Raw genomic sequence first — 20,697 nt, forward strand, 5'->3', positions numbered from 1 at the left:
GGCGGCCCAAAATAGTGGGCTGCGTACACATTGGTTTACAAAGTCCGTTGAACATGTATGAGAAACATACAAATGTAGGTTTTGTAAAACAGAATTGGAAACACTCGCATACCTTCTTGCTGGTTGTGATGTACTAATGGCAAAAGGACTGTATACTGAAAGGCATAATAATGTGGCAAGATTGTTGCACTGGGGATTGTGCAAACATTATGGTATTGAAGTGGCTGAAAAACACTGGAAACATGAGCCACAAAGCATCATAGAAAATGAAGAAGTCTACATCACATGGGGTCATCCATTACCAACAGTTCAAAAGATAGATGTTAGAAAACCAGATATAGTGGTCCAAGAAAAGAAGACAAAAGTAGCATTGATCATTGAAATCACCACACCCAGTGACTACAGTGTCTTGCGTACAGAGAGACACAAAGTCATAAAATATCAGGATTTGCAGGCAGAAACAAGAGCAATGTGCAAGAAAGATACCCAGACAGTTCCAATAGTAGTAGGAGCAACAGCTCTTAAAAAGAAGTCTACAGTCATATTTGAATATGCTACCAGTGCATGTAACTCCATACAAATTGCAGGAGGAGTCATTTCTGGGCACATTGCGGGTGTTGTGAAGAGCACTACTGGCTGACATCAAAAAGTGAAACAATACTAATTTCATAAACTTTAATCATACTTTGACTTAGGAATGGGGTTCATTCCTGTTATGGTATTAGAAACCCAAAAGACTTGGAGAAATTAAAAAAAGTTAATGTAGTTTGACATTAATTCAGAATACAGCTGCTTAGTAAATGAAGGATTAGAGTTCATTTATCTTGGTCTGCTGCTGTAGTTAGGGTATTTGAGAAATTCTGTCCACTTTCGAATCGCTGTATGGTGGTAACTGCAACTACTTTAGGTAAGCACCATATTATATCTAATAAGCAGACATGCAGGCAGGCCAGAGTTGGATAAGTTATTTAAATGTTTGACATCACTTCAAATATTACCTGAAATCTTCATTTTTAACAATTGTGTGATATGTGGAAAAGTTTATAATCATTTTGCCAGTCATAGTTTAGGTGCTGATGTTCTTCGTGTTTCACTGTTGCAGTCATTACATTTGAGTAATCTGCTGGCAGGTTGCCCTCAATCGGCCTGATTAACAAAATCTTGGGTCCTGTGTTGATTGCTGTCCCTTCTTCCATGACGTCAGGTTGTCAGGGTTATAAAGCATGCAACCGACGCCATTACATCAGTCTTTCTTGCCGTGTGGTGCCCGAAGCAGAAACAGTTTTGCAAGTGCCGGTCAGCCGACCCCTGAAATTTTTGTTTTCGAGTTTCAGAACGGAAGTCTTCAACTAAAAGCTAAGTACCCTGTTGGGGAAACCTTTTCTTGGTCCTTACCAATGTCAGTAAAAGTTAATAATTGCATTACTTGTGGGAAGCAAATACATCATAAGGATTTTCATTTGTACTATATTCCTTGCCTAGGCCCTGATCATAGCGTACCTTGCTGTCGGTTTTGTGCTAGATTTAATCAACGCACTATTAAATGTCGGTATATTTTTGCTTCTAAATATTTTGGATCACGATTTAACTATCCGGAAATGACATGTGTTAGCAATCTGACTACCAGAATACCTAAAAAACACAAAGTAAAAGACAGACAGACCGTTGAGGTCCAAAACTGATGACGCTTCTCCTAAGCCAGTCGCTAGTTCGCCGGTACTCAGTGAGGTGCTTTCGCAGCCCCTGATACCTGCTACTTTTGATTCACAGGCCTCTACTGAGATGCATTCGGAGTCCGGTATGCCACGAGATGCTTTAAGTATTGAACCCATGGATGTCTCTACCTTAGATGGGTCCGGAGCAGCTGTGCAGGCACTGGCTTCTGAGGGTGTTTTCAGGCCTAAAGATTTGTATATTAAACCAATGCCATCTTCAAAACTAAGGCCAAAATCTACTTCTATGTCTTAAAAACCGATGCTTGGGCCACGAGTGCAGGCCCCAATGCCTAAAAAGCAAATTATCAAAATGGCTGAAGATTTAATTACCTTGATCAGGGGTAGCCAACCCCTCCTGCTAAGAGGCCCTAGGCAAGGCGCTGACTATGAATCTTCAGATCAGGATTCTATTTTTTCTGATTCTTCTACTGAACAGGATTAATTTATACCTACTTATGAGGACTCTGATGCAGAAGATTCCATCCCTTCTGCTTCTCCCCCTGAGGATTTCTCTTTTGGAGAAACTTTACATACCTTAAGGGAACATTTCCACTGGGAAAGTCAGGATTTCTCTGAATCTAAAAAGAGACTTAGGGATTTTCTTCTTCTTCCTCAGCATAGGCCTTTGGCTATACCTCCTGTTTTAGATATTGTTGATTATGTTTTTTCAGAATCTAGTATGACTCCTGATTCTCTGCCTCCGGCTCCTAGTAAGCCAGACAGATACTACAGGGTTTCTGACTCCCACAAATTCCTTTTCAAAAACCCTACTGCTGATCTTGAAACCATTTCTCAGGGTCCCAAGGGCGTTAAGGCCTCTACTGCTAAAAATCCTACCCCTTCTGATAGAGATTCCAGGGCACTGGATAGATGGGGTAAGAAGGTTTACATGTCTGCAACCTTGGCAATCAGGGCTTTAAACTGTCAATTTCATATGCTTAAATATAAACAGCATGTCATGGGACTACTTAAACAGAAAATGATGTTAATCTCTGACTGTGTGGAAAATGAAGATTTGCAGGATTTATTACATTCAGCTGAACAAGTTGGCAAACATACTTTGCAATGTGGTTTTGATTCCTTGGAGGCCTCTTGCAGGGCTGCTGTAACTGGATCTGTGCTAAGAAGGCATGCTTGGCTCAAAGAGCAAAATCTGCCTGACCATGTTAAAGCAAAATTGTTGGATGCTCCTTTACAACAGGACCGCCTCTTTGGTAATAAGGCTGAAGAAGTTTTAAAAAATATGTAAGATAAAGCTAAATCTATGCAAACTGTGAAAGATTTCTTACAAGTGCAGCCTCCCAGATTTAATAGGCACTGGCCTACTAAGAACTGGTCCTTTCCAGTTCCCTCGAGAGCCGCTCAAGTCAAATCCAGACATTCCAAAGGCTCCAGGTTTCAGTCACAAGGAAATTTTAGAACAAAACAATGGGGGTGCCTCCACCTCCAAATCTGGAAGCAACAAGGCACCACCCTATGGTAAACAGTCTCAATGACTTTCCTCTACAATCATCAAGCACTTATCTTTTAGCAGCCCCTTTGGGGGGAAAACTGGCACTTCATGCACGCAACTGGCAACTGATTACCCGGGACAAATGGGTTTTAAATACAGTATCCCAGGGATACAGATTTCATTTCCACATGTTGCCAATCCCAAACGGATGGCCAGATCTGCCCCCAAATCAGTGGACAGAGGCCCAAAAACAAGTTCTGTCCCTCATGAATATGGGGGCTATTCAGCCAGTACCAGAAGAGAAAAAGGGACAAGGTTTCTATTCAAGACTTTTCCTGGTACCCAGAAAAGACAGATCATGGCTTCCAATTCTGGACTTATCCACTCTAAATACATTTCTAGACATTCCAAAATTCAAGATGCTGACTCTTCAGCAGTTACTACCTATGCTAGGCAAAGATGCCTGGTTGGTAACTCTAGACTTAAAAGAGGCGTACCTGCATATTCCAATCAGGGAATCTTGCAGAAGATACCTCCGCTTCAAAGCAGGTTACTTGCATTACATCATCTCTGCACTGCCCTTTGGCTTATCTACTGTGCCCAGGGTCTTCACAAAGTGCCTGGCTCCAGTAATTGCATTTTGCAGGCAAAGAAATATTCAACTATATCCATACCTGGACGATTGTCTAATTCAGGCAGAAAACAAGGACATTCTTCTAAAGCATCTGGAATTTGTAAAACGGGTTCTGACTTGTCTAGGGTACACCATAAACGAAAAGAAATCACAACTGGTACCCTCTCAAAAAATTACATTCCTGGGTGAAGCTTGAATACAACTGCCCAGATGACTTACCTTATGCCAGAAAAGCAAATTCAATTGGTGACTTACTTCAAACAGGTGGCCACAAAAACCCTGCTATCTGCAAGGCAAATTCTGCAGGCCTTGGGGTTCATGGCCTCCTGCATTCTTCTAATTCCATATGCAAGACTGCATATGAGGAAACGTTAGTGGTACTTAAAATGTTTATGGAGTCAGCATTGACACAGCCTGGAAACAATGATTCCTATTATACCTTGCCTGCAACTAGAGTTCCTATGGTGGGCAGAAGCCTGCCACCAAAAGAAGGGACTGTCATTCACTCCACTCCCTGCAACCAAACCCTAACTACAGATGCATCAGACTATGCTTGGGGGGCTTATCTGGCAGGAAAGTGCATTCAGGGCAAATGGAGCTCAAATCAAATGCACCTACATGTCAATCTGAAAGAGATGCTAGCTGTACAGAATGCTCCGACAGCCTTCAAGGATTACCTTCATCCAGGACAACTAATAATAAAGACAGACAATACCACAGTTATGTGGTACATAAACAAGCAGGGGGGTGCACATTCCTACCCCCTTTGCAGACTAGCCATGGCATTGTGGAACATGGCATTGACTTATCAGATACATCTACAAGCTCAATTCCTGCCAGGAAAGCTAAATACTTTGGCAGACAAACTAAGCAGAAATCTTATGGACCCACACAAATAAAAACTGGAACCACACGTTTTTAACATGTTGACACGCAAATGGGGGAGCCCAGGCATAGATCTTTTTGCCTCACCCCAGAACTATCAGTTGGACAAATTCTGCACAGGAGTTCATCACAAAAAAGCTTGGCAAGTGGATGCTCTATCATTCAGCTGGAAAAACCTATCGGTCTATGCTTTTCCCCCTCTGCCTCTGGTCTCCAAAGTCCTACTAAAAGTTAGACAGGACAAACAAAAAATTATTCTGATTGCTCCAGACTGGCCTCGCCAACACTGGTACCCACTCCTGCGCAATGTGTCAAACCTTCCTCCGTGGCACCTGCCTCAGACACCTTACCTACTGTTTCAGCAGAACTACCAAATTCTGCACACTCGGCTCTAAACTTTGAATCTTGCAGTGTGGCTAATCAACTAATTTCACCTTTGACATCTCTCCGCAAACCTGTGATGGATGTCATTTTGGAGGCTAGAAGGCCTAGTACTAGAAAATCTTATGCTGACAAATAGAAAAGATTCTGTGCCTGGAACCAATCACAAGGAATAAGCACAGCAATGCCCAATATTCCTCAGATTCTGCAATACTTAACTGAGATGTTTCACAAGGACCTATCTTTTTCTTCCATAAAAATCCATGCTTCTGCCATTTCAGCTCATTACAACACAGAAACTCCCCTCTTCTCTCATCCCCTGCTAAAGCAGTATCTCAGAGGGGCCAAAAATTTAAGACCTCCCAGGAGAGCACCAACTCCTGCATGGGACCTCAGTTTTGTTTTGGAAAAACTCACTCTTCCTCCTTTTGAGCCAGCCGCTACTGCGGAACTAAAATTTCTCTCTTGGAAAACAGCTTTCCTTTTAGCAGTCACTTATTTCAGCATTACAGGCTCTTATTGCAGTGCAGCCTTTCATTATTTTTCATCCGGACAGAGTGGCTCTCAGGACCATCTTTTATGCCTAAGGTGGTATCCAGTGTGGCTCTTAATCAGACCATTCATCTGCCAACTTTCTTTCCCAATCCACAGAACAAGGGTGAGCAGATTCTGCATTCATTGGATGTACGCAGACAACTCAGATTCTACTTAAACAGGACAAAATCTCTAAGAAAAATCTCTAAGAAAATCTGAACAACTGTTGGTGGCATTTGCTGCAGGGGCAGAGGGAAAGGCTATTTCAAAGCAGACTATTTCCAAATGGATAAGCCATTGTATTCATTTTTGCTATATGCACCATAGTAAACCTATCCCCAAGAGGATCAGATCTCATTCCACCAGGGCTGCATCTACTTAAGCAGCCTTTCTCAGAGGGTTTCCTACCAGCGACATTCTTGAAGCTGCTACCTGGAGCTCAGTTCATACGTTCACCAAACATTACCATTTACCTCACTTCTTTAAATCCAGAGCTGGCTTTGCCACTGCTGTCCTGCAGGGCCTTATAGCTGCTCCTAATGATGTATAAATCCATCCTCCCAACCATAGCTTTGGGATTCTACCCAAATGTAATGACTGCAACAGTGAAACACGAAGAACATAGTACAGTTGTGTACACTTACCATAAATGTAGATGTTCGAGTGTATTCACTGTTGCAGTCCTGGTTACCCACCCTCCAGCCCCCTATTTTTCTCTTACTGTACCTCTCCTTTCTTTTACTATGCTTAAAAGCCTTTTTGGTGTATTCGCTTTTGTTTGGAGGTATATTTTTTTTGTGTTTTAAATTATATACATATATATATATCTATATATATATACATAGACATATATATGTATATATATAGATATATATATGTATATATATATATATATATATATATACATATACATAGATACATAGATAAATACATATATATATCTATATCTATATATATATATATATATATACATACATATATATCTATATATATATATATATATATATACATATATATATCTATATATATATATATACATATATATGTCTATATATATATATATATATATATATGTATATATATATATTGCTCCCCATTTGGGGGGCACCTGACATCTGGGGCAAGAAAAACTGATGTAATGGCGTCCGCTGCATGTTTTATACCCCTGACGACCTGACGTCATGGAAGAAGGGACAGCAACCGACGCAGGACCCAAGACTTTGTTAATCAGGCCGACTGAGGGCTACCTGCAAGCAGATAACCCAAATGTAATGACTGCAACAGTGAATACGCTCGAACATCTACATTTATGGTAAGTGTACACAACTGTACTATTCCCTTCTTCAGGAGCCCTTGATCAGCCCAACTACCAGAGTAAAAAATTCCCTCCTCCCTGAGCTGGCAGATGCGCAACCCTGACATCATTACAGTTGGGTATAAAGGGTGCCAGCCAATGCCATGACATCAGTCTTTCTTGCCATCGGAGCCCAAAGCAGTTGAGTGTATCGGTCGGTCCACACCAGCATGAGAAATTCTTGTAAAGCTAAGTACCCCACTGGGGAACTCTTTTTTTTCTTAACTTTATCTGACATGAGTCAGAATTAACAACTCCATTGTGCTAAACAAATCCCATGCAGAGACTTTCATACCTTGTGTGTTGCTTGTTTAAGCCCAAACCATGATATCCCAGATTGCTGTCTGTGCACTCTTTTCAATACTAAGACTATAAGGAGTAGGGCTGAAATCTCATCTAAGCACCTTAGTTAGTAATCTGCTTCCCATCGTGCAATAATGTCCGTTGGTCATCCCAAGGTTGAACTTCCTAAGAGAAAGAAGGAAAAAAGAACCCAGGCTTAGGGCCTCCCTTTCTCCATCCGCCAATCTCCCAAGGCTCATTGTCTGGAAGGAGAGATGCCTTTGTAGCCCCCTTCTGCAAGCGAGGTGGTGGTGCAGGTCTCTGTTGAGACCCTTTTGAGTATTTCTTTCAATGAGACTGGCGTCAGAGTAGCGGACATGTACAGGCCCAAGGCAAGAGCTGGACTTCAGGTACTGTGCTTAGGCCTACTGGCTCCCGCCCCACAGGTTATCAGGAGGATTTGGTCAGGATGGCCAAGGACCTTATTTCTATGGTCAGATGCAGGCATTCCCCCCCATTCTTCACGAGGAAAAAGGAAAATGGACCCTACACTTGAGACCTTTTCAGAACCCCCTGACTCAGATGAGGACTCTGATCAGGAAGATAGTCCTTGATGATGAACCCTTTCTTACCTCCTTTGAGGATTCTGATTAAGCCGTGGCCTTAAGCCCAATGCCAAAAAATGTGTCATCATCCCCTTTGGGAAAAACCCGGTTCCCATGAATTACCACATCGATGGTAGTCCACTGAACACAGAAGGCGTTATAAGAGACCTGGGAACACAACTTGACAGCAACCTCTCTTTTGACCATCATATTGCCACTGTGGTCAGAAAGTCCTTCTATGTGGCACATCTCATTACTAAGGGTTTTGCATCCAGGAAGAAAGAGGTCATTGTCTTCCTCTGCTCTTCCCTCATTAGGCCAATCATTGAGTACAATATCCCATTTGGCATGTACTTCACTAAACACCTGCAACAACTGGAGAGGCCGCAAAAGTACCTCACAAAGGGGCTCCTAGGCCTTAAACATTTGTCCTGTATGGACAGACTCAAAAAACTAACTATTCCCTGTCTCATATCACCTACTTAGAGGCGATCTCTGCTTGATTTACAAAGCCATGTCTGACCCAGCTCTGTTAGAAATGCTGCTACTAAAGAAATACCAATCCCTCCACACCACACGCTCCAGCGACCGCAACCTCATTACTACAATCAACAGAACATGCTGGAGGTACAGGTTCATAACCCAGAGACTGCCCATGCTATGGAATAGACTTCCCATACATGTCAAGCAGAGCACCTCACTGACCTTCTTCAAGAGAAATCTTGATGAGTGCATGGGAAATAGAAAATTCACCCCAGGGATCACTCCAGTGGCTTTACTCGACAGAGGCACTGGAAACTAAGGTTGGGTTCTTGATGCCAGGGTAATACTGTGGGCTAGGCTTGTAAAGGCTCCAGGGCCATTAGCCTAGTACACACCTATGAACCTAAGCAGAGGTGTTTGTTAACCTTCTGCTTCACTCCCTGAGGACATTACCTTTAGGGAAACACTGCATTCCATGAGAGAGTTTGTCCAATAGCTGGCACAGGAATACCCCCAAGCAAAAAATAGGGCCAGGGAGTTCCTTGATCTCCCTCAACACAAACCCTTGGTTGTCCCTCCAGTTTTGGAAGGGGTGGAAGATGTCTTCATGGAATCATCTCTCAATCCAGCCTCTCTTCTCCCAGCCCCTCATAAACCAGACAGGTTTTACAGGGTACTGGACTCACATAAATTCCTTTCTAAGAACCCCTCTTCTGACCCAGAGGTTGTCACCCCAGGCCTCAAAGGAATTACGGCTAATACTTCTAAAAACCCAAAGAAAGCAGGGTCCTTGACAGATTTGGGAAGAAGGTTTACACTTCCTCTACCCTAGCTAACGAGGGCCATTAGTTTACCAATTCCATATGATAAAATACCAGCAGAGTATTTTGGAAAAAATGAATAAAAGATTTCCTCCCTGGAGGACAAGAACACCTCCAAGGAATTACTGGATCTCTGCCATTCCAGTTCCCAGGTAGCTAGGCACTCCTTGTACTGCAGATATGATGCCCTAGAGGCATCTTCCTGAGCTGCCGTCTCTGGCTCAGTCATCAGAATGCATGCTTGGTTTAAGGAACAGACATTAACCAGAGGATGCCAGATCTAAACTGCTAGATGCCTCCATGGATAAGGACTCCCTTTTTGCACCCAAGGTTGAAGCGGTCTTGAAAAAGATGTAGGATAAAGAAAAATCCATGCAAACTGTCAAAGACTTCCTCCAAGTCCAGCCACCTAGGTTCAGTAGGAATTTTCCCACTAAGCATTGGTCCTTTCCCTCCCAAACAAAACCCAGTCAGAGGAAAACTTGAAGGGTGAGGCCTCATAAGGAGAAACAGCAATTGCAGAGAGCAAGACATTGGTCTTCAGGAACACCCAGGCTGGGTATTTCTAGGCCACAAGGCCCTAGCGGAGATCAGCAGTGACTTAACCCCCACCCCCAAAACCAACCCGGACAAGATAGGAGGAAGATTAGGAGGAAGACTTACTCTACAGGAAAAACTGGGCCTATATCACCTCTGACAAGTGGGTTCTGGAAGTAGTCTCAAACGGCTACAAGCTCACTTTCAAAGAACCATTAAAATTCTCAGACTACCCCGATGTGCCACAAAACCAAAGGGCAGTGGCCATTTTTCAGATTCACATGCTGTTATCTCAGGGCTCTTTGGAACCAGTACCAGGCCACCAGATAGGAAAAGGGTTTTACTCCAGGCTATTCCTCATCCCCAGGAAAAAAGGCTCTTGGTTGCCTTATCCTGGATCTGTCCATCCTCAGTCAGTCCCTACTAGTTCCAAATTTCAGAATGCTTACTCTTCAAAAGCTTCTTCCCACGATCACACCTCAGGCTGTAATGGTCATCATAGACATGAAAGTTGCCTACTTACATATTGCTGTAGAAGATTCCTGCAGATGCTTTCTTCTCTTCAGAGCAGGTTCCAGTCACTTTCAATTATCTGCACTTTGGCTTGTCTACTGCTCCCAGGGTCTTCACAAAATGTTTGGCCCCTGTGATTGCCTTCTGCAGAACAAGAGGCATCCAAATTTACCCTTATCTGGGCAACTGCCTCATTCAGGCCACAAATCATACCAAGCTCCTCCAGGCTCTGGCCTTCATCGAGTCCCTATTCTCTTCACTAGGGTTCACCATAAACCTCAGCAAATCCAACACAAACCCTTCCACGGGGTTAGTTTTCCTGGGGGCTCTGCTGGATTCCTTCCTCCATAAGGCCTTCCTTCCCCCAGACAAGGCTTCCTTCTTAACCCAATACTTCCAGGACATTATGCACAGGCAGTTCCTTTCAGCCAGGGAATTCCTCAGATCACTGGCCTACTTGGCATTCTGTATACTAATGATCCCTCTGGGCAAGACTACACATGAGGAAGCTTCAGTGGTACCCCAGCAATCTGGGGTGCCAGCACTCACAGTCCCTGGAGACAGAGATTCAGCTAATTCCCTGCCTCAGGGAGGAACTGGCATGGTGGGCACGAGCATGTGCACAGAACCAGGGTCTCTCCTTCAGGTTCATCCCTCAGGCCAAACCTTAAGCACAGATGCATCAGACACAGCCTGGGTTGCCCATTTCTAGCACATCCTATCCCAGGGCATGTGGGAAGAGCAGTTCAGACACAAGCACATAAATTGGAAGGAATTGATGGCAGTACAGAAGAGCATGGTGGCCTTCAAGGATCACTGAAAACCCGGAGTCCTTCTTATCAAAACAGACAAAACAACAATCATGTGGTACATAAACAAACAAGGGGGCACCCACTCCTACCCTGTCTGCCAGCTGGCAATGTAGATCTGGGAGACAGCCAATGTTTTAGGGTTGCGGCTGATGGCTCAGTACCTTCATGGGGCTCAGAACACTAGCAGTCTGCCTCAGCAGACACTTAATGGATCCCTTCGAGTGGCAGCTGCATCAGGAAACATTTCTCAGCATAGTCCAGAAATGGGGATCACCTCAAACGGACCTCTTTGCCACTAATGAAAACACTAAGTTAAAAAGATTATGTTCTAGGAACAAGCTTCACACAGCCTAGAGGACAGATGCCTTCTTCCTCTGGAGCCACCTTTTTCTTTATGCATTTCCTCCTCTGCCTCTCCTTGCAAGAGTCATCCTAAAAATCAGAGATGAAGGATCGAGGGTCATCCTGATAGCTCCAGAGTGGCCCAGCCAGCACTGGTACCCCCTGCTACGAAGTTTAACCAAAGAAAAACGTTGGCAGTTACCCCAGAGAGTGGATCTGCTGACTCAGGCAAAGGGAAAGTTTGTGCAGCCTCAGCCTGTAGACGCTCAAACTCTCAGCCTGGATAATTCATCAAAAGTCTACCCTGAACAAATCTCTGAGTAGTCAGGTGAGTAATATGCTTAGAGTCTAGAAGACCCAGTACTAGGAAAACATACTCTGCCAAGTGGGAAAAGATTCTGTGTTTGGTGTCAGCAGCAAGGTCTCAACCCTGTCTCAACCAGCATCTCAGACATTTTGGAGTACCTGGCTATCTTGGTGGACAAAGGCCTATCCTTCTCATCCATTAAGATGCACGCTTCTGCCATTTCAGCCCACATCCCTACTCTTCCTCCTATCTTCTGCCATCCCCTAATGAAACCGTCCCTTAGGGGAGTACTGCACATCAGACCTCCCAGGTGGCAGCCTACCCTCATTGGGACCTCAACTTCGTTCTAGAAAAATTGACATTACCTTCCTTTGAAACAGCTGCTTCGGCTGATTTAAATTTCTTGACATGGAAGACTGCCCTTTTACTGGCTATCACCTCAGCTAAAAGGGTCTCTGAGTTGCAAGCCCTGATGGCAGTGGAATCCTTTCTTATCTTCCACCCAGACAGAGTTTCACTCAGAACTAATCCTTCTTTATACCCAAGGTGGTCACCAACACGTCCTTGAACCAAGCCATGCACTTGTCTACCTTCTTCCCTAAGCCACAGAACCAAGGGGAAAGAATCCTTCACTCCTTGGATGTACACAGGCAACTTTGTTACTGCCTTGACAGGACTAAAACTTTCACAAAATCAGAACAAATGTTTGTTACCTTTGCCTTGGGCTGTGAAGGAAAACCAGTCTCCAAACAAACTATCTGCATATGGACCTCCCACTGTATTTCCTTTTGTTACACCTGCCATGGCAAAAAGCCCCCTGAATCTGTTAGGACCCACTCAACTTGGGCCACTTCTACCTCCACTGCATTCCTGAGGGGAGTACCTACCAAAGATATTTTGGAAGCAGTAACTGGTCATTGATGCATATCTTTATTAAGCACTACTACCTGTCAGCCTTCTCCAAGTCCAGAGCAGGATTTGCCACTGCCATCTTGCAGATCATCCTCTCTTCCCATTAAGGACATACCACCCTCATTTCAGTTTTGGAAATCATCCCACAAGTAAGTATGAGACAGTGAAGCACATAGAACATAGTACAGTTGTATGCACTTACCGTAAATGTAGATGTTTGAGTGTGTTCACTGTCTTATCTCACACCCTCCACCCCCTGTTCTGCTTATAGTAGCAGCCTTTTTCTCTGTCCTCCAGTTCCAGGAGACCTTCTGCAGAGATGCCCTACAGGCTCCACTTTCCATTAACCTGATTCCTTGCTTAAGGTTCTTCTACGGGGCTCCTACCTTCTAGGGGCAACAAAAAAAATTATGTCATGACATCAGCTGGCTCTCTTTATACCCAACTGTCCTGACGTCAGGGTAAGGTGTCTGGCAGCTCAGGGAGGAAGGAGTTTTTTTACTCTGGTAGTTGGGCCGGCCAAGGGCTTCCAGTGCAGGAAATCCAATAAATCAGGACTGCAACAGTGAATACACTCAAACATGTACATGTACATGTATGGGAAGTGTACACAGCTGTACTTTTTGTTGACATTTGCGCTTGCACTGAGTCTAGAGTAGCACTGGTGTCATGCTTTGTATCCAGCAGAGAGGGGAGTATGTTGGGAGTATACAGATAAAGAAATCCTAACTCCTGCTGGCTGATAGCCATGATCACTGGTTCTCGCCTCCCTCTTCCAGCTTTGTAGAATGCTTGGGGGGAGGCTCAGAAGGAATGTATGGGCCAGTACAGAGTAGGGTCTTAATGGTTGCAGGAGGAGGAGGTATGGGATTGGGCAAAATAATTTTACTTCCTTTTTTGACCAGTCAAGTAAAATGAATGATATGAGTTTTGTGTCTGTTTCTTCTCCAGAAAGTATATATGAAAACGGCATAAAGTCACCTCTTAGTTGCAGTGCTAGCTGTGGATTATTTGGATGGTGACCCACTTGACCAGAGATCTCAAATATCACATCCAGCTATACCACCTACCTTTCTTTTTGTCTTAAAGACTGTTGCCCTTGCCTGAGTTTGCTAATCCTCATAGATCACCCGTGGTTATTTGACTTTGAAACTGCTGCACTAGACTGCCCTCAGAAGTTGCATACATTAAGGTACTGCTTGCCATATCTGACATTTAATCTTCTGACTACCTCTATAGTTGCTGCACATCCTCCATGTTTTAATGGAAAACCTTTATGCCTGTGCATTTCCACATTCTTTTTGTTTTTGTACTGACTATTCTGCATTTTAACATTCATTTTAGGTCGTATGTAGTTGTTACTTAGCTTTGTCTGTATGCTGGTTACCCAGTATTTAGTTCTAGTAGTGTGATCTGTGAATGACAAATGTCAGTCAAACCACTTTACTAGCTTGACCAGGTTCTTGTGTAGTTCTTCTGTTCTGAATAACAGCCCTCTCACCCAGATTGGTTTTGTCTATCAAAAGGCATACATTTCTGTAGGTCCTGTCTTGCTATCAGGAAAGTAAAGAAGCACAAGCTGTTATGAAATTCCGTGGATCAGAAGTCTTGCTTCTGTACAAAACCCTCCCGTACAATAAAGTAAAATGCTTCTAGATTTTGGCTTCTACTCTTTAACCAGCTTCTCTATCCTCAAGGGTTGCATGTGCTGTATTGTTTATAGATTCCTTAATCTCCTGTCAGAGTCTGATTGCAGTGGCTGACCCCTTAGCCTTTAACTACATTAGTAGCTTTATTAAATTTTAGCACCTGAAATTCGAAAACTGATTTTTGCTGTTATTATTCGTAGCATAAATATGTTGCTTCTAGTTTTAGCAGCCCTTGTGCTGCCTTTCATGGTTTTTCTGCATCTTTGTATTGTTTAAGACATTTCTACAGGTCCTCAATTCCGTCATCCCATGTTCAAGTGGAGAAATATCTGATTCTGATGCACTGTTTGTTAAGCAGATGAGCAGAGCTGAAGTGTTGTGCTTTGGTCAGATTCTGTTTTAGCAGTCTGTTTTAGGTTCATAGGTTCATACTAGGCTATCTGCCCTAGGGCATTTATAAGCCTAGCCAGAGTATGTTTGGCTTTCGCCACCCATTTTAAATTAATTTTGCTCTGCCCTTTTTCGAGGTTAGTATACTGTGCCTCTGTCTAACAGTGACACAGAAGTGATACCCGGGGTAAACCTACGATCTCCCATCCACTCATCAAGATTCCTCTTGAAGAGAGTCACCCCCTAACCTGGACTGGGATTTTTATTCCAGAGTGAAGGGAGTTATGAATCTGTCCCTCCAGCATGTCCTATTTATTTCAGTGCTGAGGTTCAAGTCTCTCGAGCGTGTAGCACGATGGGATTTGGATTTTTTGAGGTGCAGCATGTCCTTTAATTCCGGGTTGGACATGGCCTTATACGTCAGGCACAGGTCGCCTCTGAGCAGGCGGTATGCCACTGAGTAGAGCTGGAGTTTCTTTAACCGGGCAGCATATGGCATCTGTTTGAGCCCTTTGATCCTCTTGGTGAGGTACTTTTGGGGTCTTTCCAGTTGCTGCAGGTGTTTGGTAAGGTACATCCCAAAAGGGGCATTGTACTCAATTATGGGCCTGATGAGGGATGAGTAAAGAGGCACGATGACCTCCCCTAATCTAGATGTGAATCCCTTCATGATTAGGTGGGCTATATAAAATGTTTTTCTAACCACTTTGGCCATGTGGTTGTCAAATGAGAGATTGCTATCAACTTGGGTACCCAGGTCCCTAATTACTTCTTCTGTACTTAATGGATTACCACCTATGTGGTAATTTGTGGGCGCTTTGTTTTTGCCAAAGGGATGACTATACACTTTTAGCATTTAGCTTGAGGCCATGGCTCTGGCACCAGTTGTCTGTTTCTATGAGGCCCTTTTGGAGGATGCTTGTGTCAGCTGGAGAGTCGATTATGGCCCAGTTTGCAGTCATCTGCGAACTTGGTCAGCCACAGTCCTTCTGTGTTGGCCTGTACCTCCGAGAAATATATACCAAACAAGAGAGGTCCCAGGACTGAGCCTTGTGGGATGCCACTTGTAACTGGTTTGGAGTCTGACATGGCTCCAGCAATTCTAACCATGTGGGTTCTGTCCTTGAGCCAGTTTGCAACCCATCTAGTGACATAGGGGTTTATATTTAAGCTGGTGAGCTTATCTATAATGCCCGAGTGGGGTATTGTATCGAAGGCTTTTACGAGATCCAGGTAGGCTGTGTGGACCACCTTCCCTTCGTCAATGGCCTTGGTGACTGTTTCAAAGAAGTCGACCAGGTTTAAGAGGCAGGATCTGCCCTTAACAAAGCCGAACTGGGTAGGATCCAGTGTCTGTAGGTCCCCAATATCTTTATTTATGAGGTCCATGATGATCCTTTCCATAGCTTTGCAGACCAAGCTAAGTCAGGCTTATGGGGCAATAGTTTCCAGGGTCCATTGAGGCACCACCTTTGTGGAGAGGGACCACTGTTGCTGTATGCCTCTCTTTGGGTACATATCCTGTAGTAAGGCTGAGATTGAACAGTAGTTTTATGTTTGGGTTTAGCTATTCTTGGAGTTCATGTAGGACGCAGCCCGGGACACCGTCTGGTCCCATTGATGCTGTGTTTTTTGCTTTGGAAAGGGCGGCTCTTACCTGAGCATCTGAGATGTCAGGGGGGCAGCAATCTGCTGGGATAGATATTTGCCCTTTTGGTGGGGGGGGGGGAGTTTGCGCTGAACCTGTCAGCTAGGATGTTGGCAATGTCTGTGGGTTCTGTGTATTTTTTGTCGTTTTGGACTAATTCTGAGCATATCTGGGAATTCCCACCCAGGTTCCTAACATAACTAAAGAAAGCCTTGTGATTATCCTTAGTGTCCTGTGCAATTTTTCTCTCGAAGCTGGCCTTAGACGATTTTATGAGTGCCCTTAGTTTTTTGCTAATACTGATCAAAGATGCCTTCCCTTTCTGGGATTTTGCTCTATCATGGAGTAGCTTCCTCCTTCTTTTGTATAGTTTGTTTATGGCTGGGGTCCACCAGACAGGACGTCTGCCTTTGGAGGAGTGGGTCTTGGTTTTATTTGGGATTGCATGATCCATGCATTCCTGAAGATGTTCATAGAATGCATTTATAAAGGATTCTGCGGTCTGGGCCGTATTTTCCACAGGCCCGGGGGCTTTGAAGGATTCCACCTCAGTTTTGAGGAATGTGAAATTTGCTTTAGAGAAGTTTTTCACTGTGGTTTTCTGGGCAGGGGGTGGGGTCGGGATGTGAATATCCAGTGAGATCAGTTTATGGTCTGATCTTACCAGTTTTAGTTTATTAACTCTTAATTGTTGAGGTAGACGTTAATTGTTCATGATATTCCTGGTGCTGTATCTGAGTCACTGTAATTAATTGTTGATTATATTTTTGGTGCTGTTCCTGAGTCACTGTAATTAAATGCTGTTTATATTTCTGGTGCCGTACTTGAGTTAGACATATTCATTGCTCATTCTATTTTTGGCACTGTATCCGAATCAATGTCATTAAATGTTCATTCTATTCTTGGTGCTTAATCTAAGGCATTGTTATTAAATGCTCATTATATTCCTGGTGCTGTAATAACTCAAGCTGTATTTGCATTTATTTTAGGTGCTTTGGGCAAAGCTCCCAGCAAAGTTACAGATGCTTTGCCAGAACCAAAAGAGATGGTGGCCACACCCGTGTCTGATGAAGAACCAGAGGAAGACCTTGAGGCAATGCAGTCCCGACTTGCAGCACTTCGTAGCTAAACTCTTTCCTTTTTCCAGTGTGTGCTTTGCACACACACAGTTATTTCTGCTTGTTCTCTGCAAAGGGTCTGGATATTTTCTTGTTGACTCTTGTATTGATGTACCTCTGATTGCACAAATTTATACGGTTCTGAGACACTAAATCAAAAACGCTTATTTTCTCCAGACATTTGGTTTACTTGTCTATTCAGTTGTTTTGTTGCAGAAATTTAGTGCATTTCTTTTTTATTAGTATTATTATGTTTGCCTTCTAACCACGAAAGGTTATTCAAAACTAAATTTGGTGTATACAGAGTAAGAAAGTTTTTACTACCAGAAAGCCTTGTTGTAAATATAGACATTAAATATATTGCTACATTTAATAATTTCTGCCAAATTTGCAGAAAAAAAGCAAACGTATGCCTTTTTGAAGTTTCAGGATTAAGTATATGGTTACTTGTATTAATGTCATTGTGATACAGCCATATACATTTGAAACTGTATTTATCAACATGCTTATTAAAGTGGCCTGCAAAAAAATAAGGGCAACTGTAAGTGCAAGCTGTAAATAGAACATGTATAGGAGAAGGGTTAACTTTGCCCATTTAAACATTTTGTAAAAGTCATAATTTTCTGTTGTAAAAAAAACTGATTTAAAGACAGAAATAAAGTTGCTTTTGTTTTTGTAATGTATGCAGTGACATTTATGTGTGAACTGAGGCAGTACTGTGTTTATATTTATACAAGTCAGTGCATTGCACATTTAGAATGATGTTTTTTGTATTGTTCAACAGAAGATTCAATGCTTTCTTTTTTGTCTGCCTCAACAATTAGGTAGATCGACACTTTAGACTTAAACTTTTGGCTCCAAGTCTCAGACTCCTCCTTTTCCCATAATGCATCCTCATCCTAACAGTCCTTCAGATCTCGTTTGCCACTCCGAGAGATGGATATGGTCATGAAGACTCAGAGCTCGGTTCTACATTATTTTATTGTGGAAAGATAAGTGATTTTTTTTTCATTTTTTATCAGGCTTATCTACCTTATCCTCCTCCTTGTTAGTTCTTCAGTAGTATTCTCTCCTTTTATGACCGGTCTCAGTCACTATTTTGCCATCAAACTGGGGGCTTCCTGCTATTTCTTCCCTTTCTCCCTTCTACTCCTTGAGGGGTATGTTACAAAAAGAAAATCTCTCTCTCTATCTATATGGTACAAAAAGAAAATCTCTCTCTTTTTCTCTCTCTCTCTCTCTCTCTATATATATATATATATATATATATATATATATATACGCACACACACACACACACACACACACACACACACACACATGGATCTACTTTGATTCACTGAATTTCAAAACAGACACCAAATCGCTGAAAGCTCAATTCACTGAAAACTCATTTCACTGACTCATGTTTCACTGAATGTAAGTACTGTTGGGAAAATAAAACATATATGCCCTTTTCCCCACTGTAGTGTGATCCTGGAGTTAGTATATATAGTTGGGGGGGGGGCACAGCTCCCCACATTGGGGGGGGGTGAGGGGCGTAGCTCCTCACCTACTTTTGGTTTTATATTGTTAGGTTTCAGTGAAATGAGATTCATAAATATAAAAGATACACTACCCCCACCACGCCCCCCCTAACTATATATACTAGCTCCAGGATCGCACTACAGTGGGGAAAAGGGCATATATGATGTTCATCGTGTTTCACTGTTGCAGTCATTACTCTTGGGTTATTCTGCTGGCAGGCTACCCGCAGTCGGCCTGAATTCCAAAGTTCTGGTCCGGTCGTCGGTTGCTGTCGCCTCTTCCCTGATGTCAGTGCGCCAGGGGTATAAAATATGCAGCTGACGCCATTTTCTTCAGTCTTTCTTGCCGCACGGTGCCCGAAGCAAAAGCAGTTCACTAGTGCCGGTCGGACGACTCCTGAGATTTTCAAATCCAAATTTCAGAACCGAAGTCTTCATTAAAGCTAAGTACCCTGTTGGGGAAACTTTTTTCTTGCTCCAGACCGATGTCAGAAAAAGAAGTTAACAATTGTATTTCTTGTGGGAAGCAAATACCTCATAAGGATTTTCACTCTTACTGTATTCCTTGCCTAGGCCCTGACCACAACGTTGCTAGCTGTCAGTTTTGTGCTAGATTTAACCAACGCACTATTAAGCGTCGGTTCGATTTTGCATTTCATTACTTTGGCCGAAGATTTAATTATATAATGCCGTCGGAACAGCCGACGACCGGAGTTTACAAAAAACGCAAGGACAAGGAAAAGGATAGGCATCCGAGATCCAAAACCGACGACAAGGCCTCCATTAGGCCAGTCGCCGGTTCTCAATGAGGCACTTTTGCAGCCCCTGGTGCCCGCTACCTCAGAGCCACAGGCCGCTTCAGACTCCCATGTGGAGCCGACTGGGCCTCTGGATACTCAAGGTATTGGACACTCTGAAATCATTCCCTCAGATGGGTCTGGAGCCGCTGAGCAGGCATCGGCTTCTGAGGGTGTCTTCAGACCTACACAGTTATATGTTAAACCATCTTCAGCTTCAAAGACAAAGACTAAAGCAGCTCTAAAGACAAAGAAACAAGTACAACATTCTCCTACTCAGACTTCCATGCCTAAAAATCAGATGCTTAAAATAGCCGAAGACCTAATTACTTTGATCAGGGGTTCCCATCCCCCTCCTGATAAGAGGCCTAGGCAAGAGACAGAATAGGATTCTTCTGATCAGGTTTCTATTTCCTCTGATTCCTCTTCTGAACAGGACTATTCTATTCCTCCCTATGAGGACTCTGATGCTGAAGAATCCATTCCTTCAGCCTCTCCTCCTGAGGATTATTCTTTTGGGGAAACCCTGCATACCATGAAGGGAGCATTTCCACTGGGAGAGCCAAGATTACTCTGAATCTAAGAAAAGGCTCAGAGACTTTCTGCTACTTCCTCAGCACAGACCCCTTGCTATTCCACCTGTTCTAGACATTGTAGATGTATTTTCAGAGTCTGGCTTGTCCCCTGACTCTTTAACCCCTGCACCTGCTAAGCCAGACAGATACTACAGGGTCCCGAATTTTCATAAATTCCTATATAAAAACCCCGCTGCTGACTCAGAAACTATATCTCAGGATCCCAAAGGGGTCAAAGCTTCCACTGCAAAAAACCCTGTCCCCTCTGATAGGGATTCTAGGGCACTGGACAGATGGGGGAAAAAAGTTTACACTTCTGCTACCTTGGCTGTAAGGGCTTTAAATTGTCAGTTTCATATGCTTAAATATCAGCAATACTTAATGTCACTGCTTAAACAGAAAATGTTGACAAATTCTGAATGTT

General features: G+C 43.3%; 1 protein-coding gene across 1 annotated transcript in view; it reads left to right on the top strand.

The window, feature by feature from the left end:
- CHMP3 (charged multivesicular body protein 3) overlaps positions 1-18,058 on the top strand; it is a 547,243-nt gene extending 529,185 nt beyond the window's left edge. The window contains exon 6 of the mRNA XM_044063986.1: positions 17,247-18,058. Within this exon, the coding sequence (XP_043919921.1) occupies positions 17,247-17,386 (140 nt within the window). The 3' untranslated portion in view covers positions 17,387-18,058. The remainder of the gene's footprint in view (positions 1-17,246) is intronic.
- The last annotated feature ends 2,639 nt before the right edge of the window (positions 18,059-20,697 follow it).

Source organism: Protopterus annectens, chromosome 2.part2 (assembly GCF_019279795.1).
Source record: "Protopterus annectens isolate FY-2018-M chromosome 2.part2, PAN1.0, whole genome shotgun sequence".
Classification (NCBI taxonomy): Eukaryota; Metazoa; Chordata; order Ceratodontiformes; family Protopteridae; genus Protopterus; species Protopterus annectens.